Consider the following 7,783-nt stretch of genomic DNA (forward strand, 5'->3'; position numbering starts at 1 on the left):
GGGGGGGGGGGGGGGGGGGGGGGATCGAAAACTATATGCCGTGGGATCGAAGCGACCTGAGAGAGGAGGAGAGGAATCAAAATTATTTAGGAATCTCTTGATATCGGAAGAAGAAAAAAGGCGCAGGTTAGGAGGGGGCGGTGCTACGGTGCGCCACCGTCTGCTGTTTTAAGCCCTCCTCTCCTTCTTCTCTCTCTCTCTCTTTTAGGCTCTCTCTCTCTCTATTTTAGTAATTACAAAGAATGAAGAAGATGAATAGAAGAAGGAAGAAGCAGCAAAGGCCAAAGCGGAGAGAGAGAGAGAGATGGGCTCTCACAAAAAAGACTTATTCCTTCGATTTCTCCTTAGCCAACAACAAACAGATTTTGTGTATTCTTCTTATTATTTGTATGCCTAATCATAGAAATTTTTATGTTTTTTTTTTTTCGTTTTCTCGACTGCCTATTATTGTGACCTTATTTATATATCCATCTCTATTCAATCTTTTGATCTTGAAATCGACTTTTCTATGGAAAAATATCTTCTTTTTTTTGGTAGATAAATCTTTTTTTTTAAATGCTAATCATTACTATATCAAAATATAATCTATTCATATTTAACATACTGTAGTCTCAATATCAAAATTTAAATATTCTTAGTATGTATAATCTCAAATTTAATCATTAAATATTTTAAATTTTACTAATAACTACATTTATTAAATTAGTTTTAATAAACAGTAAATTATGGTTATTTAATATTAATAATCATTAAATTAATTTAATATAGTCTGAATATCAAAAATTACTATTCTAGTACGTATAGTCTCATAATTTTCATTAAAAATTTATTTTAATAATATTCATTTGTTTGTAATTTAGATTTCATAATCAGTAAACTATGTTAATTAACAGAGATTTACTGAATTATGCTTTATTATCTCAAATTAATAACACTTTAATATTAACTTGAATAAAATTTTCAAATTGTGTATTAATTATTCGAAATTTACTAAAGTTATGTTTTAGTCTCAAATTAATAAAACTTTAAAGTTAACAAAACCTATTTGTTTTCATTGCACGTTGATATTATGTTTTTTTTTTAAAGATAAATGGAAAACAAAAAATGCAAACCAAACGTAAACCAAAATCCTAATCAACCAGCCATCGGTTGAATTAGATATGAGGCCTATATGCATTTCTTTTTCTTATATAGCTGAACTTGATAAATAAATATAGGGTACAAGTGTCGTAAAACATTTAACTAAACCGAATAAAAAGGACAAACAAAGACTGAAAAGATTCATGAATTTATTGACAAATACGTGATTTATTACAATAAATGATAAAACTAAAATTGTTCTTCATGACATTAGCCATTTACGTGCTGAGACTACCCTGTTCGGCGGTTAATGTGTCCATCTCAACACCAAAACCATCTTTGTTTACCTTTGACCAACAACCCGGATAACCTGGTCTGGTCCGTTTAAACAAAAAGTATTATATTGATTGTTTACTTATACTAAACCAAAACAATTTAATAATTTATAACGTGGAGACGAAGTACAGTCACTAATTACTTCCCGGCTAAATACATTTGATATACAAGATTAAATAATATCCTAATCCAGTTGGAACAAGTAATTGTTAGTTAAGGATTCAGCACACAACCAAACCAATCTTTATTACTATAATTGATTGATTCGGTAACAAGATAACTTAATTACATTCATATCGCAAGCAATTAATTTGTTTTTAAAAAACTTTATATCTTTATTAATGCTGATAAAAGTGTAGATTTCCAGATCAAGTGAACCTCATGATTCATGATTTATGACTCATGAGTGGTAGATAATAGGACCGTTACTTTCCTGTGAACTTTTGAACTGTATTAATTGTTATAGATTTTTCAGATTTGGATCTTTAACCAGAAACGGGACAAAATAAAACGACTTGGATTATATATATATATATATATATATATATATATATATATATATATATATATATATATATATATATATATATATATATATCTGTCAATTGACTTACAAATTCGTTTATTTTGGGAAATTCTTTTAAAAATAGTTATCTAGTTTGCATATTTGACGAAACTATTATGTTAACAAATTATACACGAGATTATACGTGAGCCTCTACGTACATTTTTCATTTATCACTAAAATATCATTTTGTGATTAGCATGGAGAACACTGTCGGTAACATATATACGAAGTCTATTCAAAACCCAAAGACAATTATTTGTGTATAACCATCATATCAGGTACGTGTAGCCTACTTTACGCTTCGTCGTCACTTTCATCTTCTTCTTTTTCGAAAAAGAGATATATACTATAATTTTAATTCTATATTGTCCGAAATTATAAATAATATCCCAATATGACACTTGAAATTAGCCCTAGACATTCGGTTTGTTCGGCTAAATCGGATCGGTTTGTTCGGTTTGTTATTTATTCGGTTTTTGAGAAATTTTGTTGAATTGGACCGATAATTTATTCGGTTCGGTGTATTCGGGACTCAGATTAATCGGATCGGTTTTCTGAGAAATATTGCATTCCGAATTCAAACCGAATCTACACTACTTCGCTTATTATGCACCGAAGTAACCAAAAAAACTGAGCCTAACAAGTGTATGTATCACATCATTATAGACCCATATGCAACCATGATTTACAAAAGAATGGACCAAAAGCCCTCAGCCTAAATAACAGTTTGATTAGAATTGAATCAATACCAACTCATTGTTTAGGAGGTAGAAGCTATTGAATCAATACCATATCAAGGCTGCATTGTGCATGCTGCTTATCCGCATCAAAAAACCACAAAAGAGAGCAGCTACCACTTTCCTATTCCCGAGTTATGTTAACGCTGCTATTACACATCAAAAAGTACAAAAGAGCTACTTCCTAATTATACTACTACCTGTAAACATCAAAACAGAGAAACACAATAAGTAATCCAAGTTCCAACATTCAATAATCTAACTAGTATTTAGAAGATATAAATGGAAATACATAACTTATACCAAGCAAGAGTCACTGAGTATCATTTTTTGCATTCCGAGAATCTATACAAGCAAAACAATGGTCATAACTCATAAGTAAACAGATTGGTTATACACTTATATTAACCAAGGGATTCAAAGAATGCAACATCCTCCAACATCTGCGTCATGGAAGCAACATCAGCTTCTGCTTTAAAAGAGCACATGTACGATAGCAAAGAGAAATCAGAAGTAAACAAACCAATGCAATATAAATACAAATCAGAAGCACATTCAGAGTTAAAGTGATCACCTTAGCCATTGCTGAGTGAGCATCAATACTTCAACCATATAAGGAGTTAAAGAACTCCTATATGAATCCAATACTCGGTCACTAGTACTAAACACTAATTCTGAACCGACAGATGAGACTTGGATAGCTAGAACATCCTTAGCCATAGCAGACAAGATAAGGAATTTCTGGGTGTTACACTTCCACCATGAGAGGACATCATAAGGGAAACCCAAAGCAGTCTCCACTCTAACATTTGTTTTCTCAGTTAAGTAGATATCCAACTCACTGCAGCCAACTACTACCCCCTCACAGCCATCATCATCATTATCATCAGATAAGGCAGCCATAGTATTTGCTGCCTGTGATGCTTCGGGTTGCTCAACCTCAACAGGTATGCTAAGTCTGAAACTGTATTCCTCATACAGTTTTTTCATCACACTTGTGACTAATTTAGTAAGCTTCCTACACTCGATTGTATCCTTACCATAAAGTTGTTCAAAGCATAGACTAGCAAACTGCATCTTATTCCTAGGATCAAAGACACTACCAACAATAACTAGCGGATTCATAATTATTAACCCATCCCAATACTTCTCAAATTTATCTCTCATAATGTGAGCATGCTTCCTAACCTCCTCATCACTGTTTCCACACTTAGTAATTAAATTTCTTTCAATGTTTACAATCTCCTTGTAAGAAACAGTCGAGATCACAGTTGTGGAAGCCGAGAATGTCAAAGTGCATTTGTAAAAGACCTTGAGAAACTTCACTAACCTTGCAGCCTTTTCCCAATCAGAATACATTGGTGGTCCAACACGTGACTGCTTAGTCTTCTCATCATCTTCCAGGAAGTATTCATCGTACAACTTGTCCTCACTCAGCATCTTCTCAAAGGCTACTCTTAACTTCAAAGCTGCGGTGAGCATAAGATATGTTGAATTCCACCTTGTAACCACATCGAGAGGCAAGCTGCCTCTACACACATTTCATGTGTCACACCTGTAGAAGATTAAAGCCAAATCAGAAGCAAACAATCCAAAGTAATATAATTAGAACCAAATGGTGAAAGACTTAAAGTGTTCACCTCAATTGAAAGGACTTCAATCTCGTAAAAGAAGATCTCACATATTTGATGGCATTCCGGATAGCAACAATGCTGTTATTTGCCATTTTCAGACCATCTCCCACAATTAGATTGAGAATGTGAGCACAACACCTCATATGCATGAATTCACCATTGCTTACTAAAGCTCCAACTTCTTTCAGCATCAACGCTTCTCTAAAAACCTTCAGACCTTTGTCATTCCCCTTAGCATTATCAACCGTAACTGTGAAGACTTTCTCAATCCCCCAATCCTCTAAGCAATTAAGCAGCTGTCCTGCAATTGTCTCTCCTTTGTGATCCGTCACTATCTTGAAGCTAAGTATCCTTTTCTGCATTACCCAATTCTCATCAATCCAGTGACCAGTCACAACCATGTAGTTGACAGATGTGGATTGTGAAACCCATATATCAGTGGTTAGAGAGACTCTTTGTTTCTCAACACTAAACAAGTGTTTAAGCTCTGATTTCTCTTGCAGATACCTCCCAGCAATGTCCTTAGAACAGGTCTTTCTAGAGAAAGTCTGATATAATGGCAGAATGTTGAAACAAAACCGCTTCCACCCTTCAGATTCAACAAAAGAGAATGGCAACTCATTCACCACAACCAATTCATTAACCAATTGCCTAAACAGTTGAGGATCATACCTAATGACCCTCATATTCCCTTGATTATCAGTACCTAATGCCTTCTGACTCTCCCTCTCATTGAAATCCTTGTACAATTTGCATATACGAATGTGACCCCTCATCGAACTAGTCCCTGCTAGAACCGTATCACACCCTACTTCTGTCCTACAATACTTATAGAAACTATACTTATCATCCTCATTCCTCTGAATGAAGTGTCGCCATACCTCAGCCCTTTTAGGATACTTCCTCTTTGGCTTAGGTGGTAGAGCAGAGTCTGTTGTATTCCTTTTATTCCCAGCCTCAGCAGTCCCAGCAGCAGAGTCGACATTAGGGTCGTTCGGGTCTTGAGCATCCATCTGCAAACCATCACAGACTCTTAGCATTAGAGAAGTTCGAGCAAGTAAACCATCAAAAAATTTATACTCACAAGTCACAACAATCGATTAAAGCAACCCTAGTTTGTGTTTAAATCCCAGATGAAAACAATTACGACTAAATTTAACAACCCAGAAGACGAAATTATAAGAAACTATACCAAATTTTGGAAAATAAATCGATTTGAAAAAATTAGGGTTAGGTTTTTTTGGAAATCTGACATTAACGAGATCAGGGTACTAGAAATTAACAGAAACCCAAGGATTTAAAACGATTTCAATTATAAGAACATAGATTGAAAGGAATAAGAGTTTACCTTCTCGATTTAGGGATTAGGGTTCACCAAATCTTTCGATTTCGGGAATTTTCCAACAAAGATCTACTTATAAAAGACAACGAAGAATAACAGAAGAAGAGATTAAGAGAACGAGAGAAGAAATGATGATGATGAGTGACTGAGACGGAGTTTGGGTTTCTCGAAGAATCGCCTTCGTAGTCGGCTGCGTAGGGTTAGAAGGTTTTTTCTCGAGGGTGAAAGACTGAAAGTGATTATTAGGGTTAATGAGACACCATTTATACCTCGGTTTAGTAAAACCGATCGGAAATGAACCCCCAAACCGTAATTTCCCGAAACCGAATCCGCAAATTAATTTTCTCGATCGGTTCTCCTCATCCTTCTATCTCGGTCCCAAAAACCGAATGTTTCGGTTTACTCGGGTTGGTTTTTTCGGGTCTGACTGAAAGCCCAGGGGTAGTTAAAATGTACCACTCCTATTTGATTTTAAATTAAAAAATGGTTGTATATGACAACTATATTTGTTCCTTGTGAGGGACTAAGACGATTCATTTTACACAAGTAAACTCATATTTCACTATTGATAACAACCATGGATGGTTCATATGTCATTGTATAACTATATAGTATGTTTCAAAAAAAATATTAGAAACTGAATCGGACAATTCAGTACGAGTATGAAATGTTACGAAAATTGTAGAATCAATAAACAAATGTTTCATATTATGTAAATTGTTTTCTTATATGGACCGACCACGAAACTCCATGTGCCACACAACAAACTTTCAAGTAATTCATTCGTTCATTCACTGCTGAGCTAATGGACTTTATGCTCTTTGGTCAACTCTTTCTTGATTAATTTATATCAATTGGTTTATTAACGGGTAATTGTCATAAATACCACTAAAATAAATTTTTATTTTAAAAATACAATAATTTAATTTTTTTCCAAAAATATCATTAAAATATAATTTTTTTCCAAAAATACCACATAACTGAAATAAAGTTCTAATACTAAAAACTAATTTCTAAATTCTAAATATTAAACCCTACCCCTAAAAACTATACCCTAAAACTAAATGTGTCAACCCAAACCTAAAAAAAAAATCTATATCTATAAAAATCAATTTTTTGTGTTCGTGATAATTTTGAAAAAAAAACTTTTGTGCTATTTTTGAAAAAAAAAACAAAAATATAATATTTTTGGAAAAAAAAATATTTGTTATGGTATTTAAAGAAATTTCTCTTTATTAATTATTATATAATCAAAGATGCACATGTACATACACGTAACATAATTGAGAGAATAAACAAATTTGTAATTAAAATTCTTTTTATAATCTCGTTTTCTGGTTTCGTTAAGATGCTTTATTGAGTAAACAAAATGTTAAGATTCAACTATTTCAATATAATTAAATGTGTACAAATTTAAGAGGAAGCTATAGTGTTTTTTTTTTTTTTTTTAAAACATTAGTAGAAGTTGTAGTGCTTGTTTTATAAATTAAATAAATCTCAACGCACGGAAACGTTTAGACGCATACATTGGATCTATATATATATCGTGGGGGGACAAAATAATAAAGTCCACACTATTTATTTGCAAATGAAGCCGCTAATCACTTACTTGGGGTCACAACAACGATGGCTAATTGTATCCTAGGAACCCCGTGGAAAACTCGCTATGTTCATTGCTTGCTTGCGCCATAAGTAATGAACCTAGAAATTAGAAGTTTAGGAGTTGGCAAATTACTCTACATTTTTATTAACTTCGAGACGAAAGCATAGAGGCAATATTTATTGGGTCAGGACTTGATGTACTTCGAAGATCGATAGCAAACTTCACATCTTATGCTTACTTGAGTACATAAAGTAAGATTTAATATCAGTACAACTTTTATAATATCAATTCAGGCTTTAATGTATGAAGTGAAACTGCTACATATATGTGAATATACTCGGGGAACTAATTATAAAATAGCCATATACATATTTTGAAGGCCAATTATAGGCTCGGAACTTCATAAGCCCAAATATTTAGGATTTGACCCAATATGGTCATTTATTAAAAGAGAGTCATGCACAGTCCTAATTGTTCGCGATT

The 7,783-nt window shown here is 33.3% G+C and overlaps 1 protein-coding gene across 1 annotated transcript; it reads right to left on the minus strand.

Moving 5' to 3' along the window:
• Window positions 3,292-5,368, minus strand: LOC104753177 (zinc finger BED domain-containing protein RICESLEEPER 2-like). Its single transcript, XM_010475467.1, has 2 exons — window positions 4,362-5,368; window positions 3,292-4,252 (listed from the first exon to the last, which is right to left on the minus strand). Exons 1-2 carry the CDS (start codon window positions 5,366-5,368, stop codon window positions 3,292-3,294), a joined length of 1,968 nt encoding a protein of 655 aa, XP_010473769.1.

This window comes from Camelina sativa, chromosome 16 (assembly GCF_000633955.1).
Source record: "Camelina sativa cultivar DH55 chromosome 16, Cs, whole genome shotgun sequence".
Classification (NCBI taxonomy): Eukaryota; Viridiplantae; Streptophyta; class Magnoliopsida; order Brassicales; family Brassicaceae; genus Camelina; species Camelina sativa.

Excerpts from the sequence above, each read along its gene's own strand:
- LOC104753177 (XM_010475467.1), bottom strand. The coding sequence starts at position 5,368 with ATGGATGCTCAAGACCCGAACGACCCTAATGTCGACTCTGCTGCTGGG. Across the intron at positions 4,253-4,361 it reads TTGAAGTCCTTTCAATTGAG|AGGCAGCTTGCCTCTCGATG; the intron begins GTGAACACTTTA and ends AAATGTGTGTAG.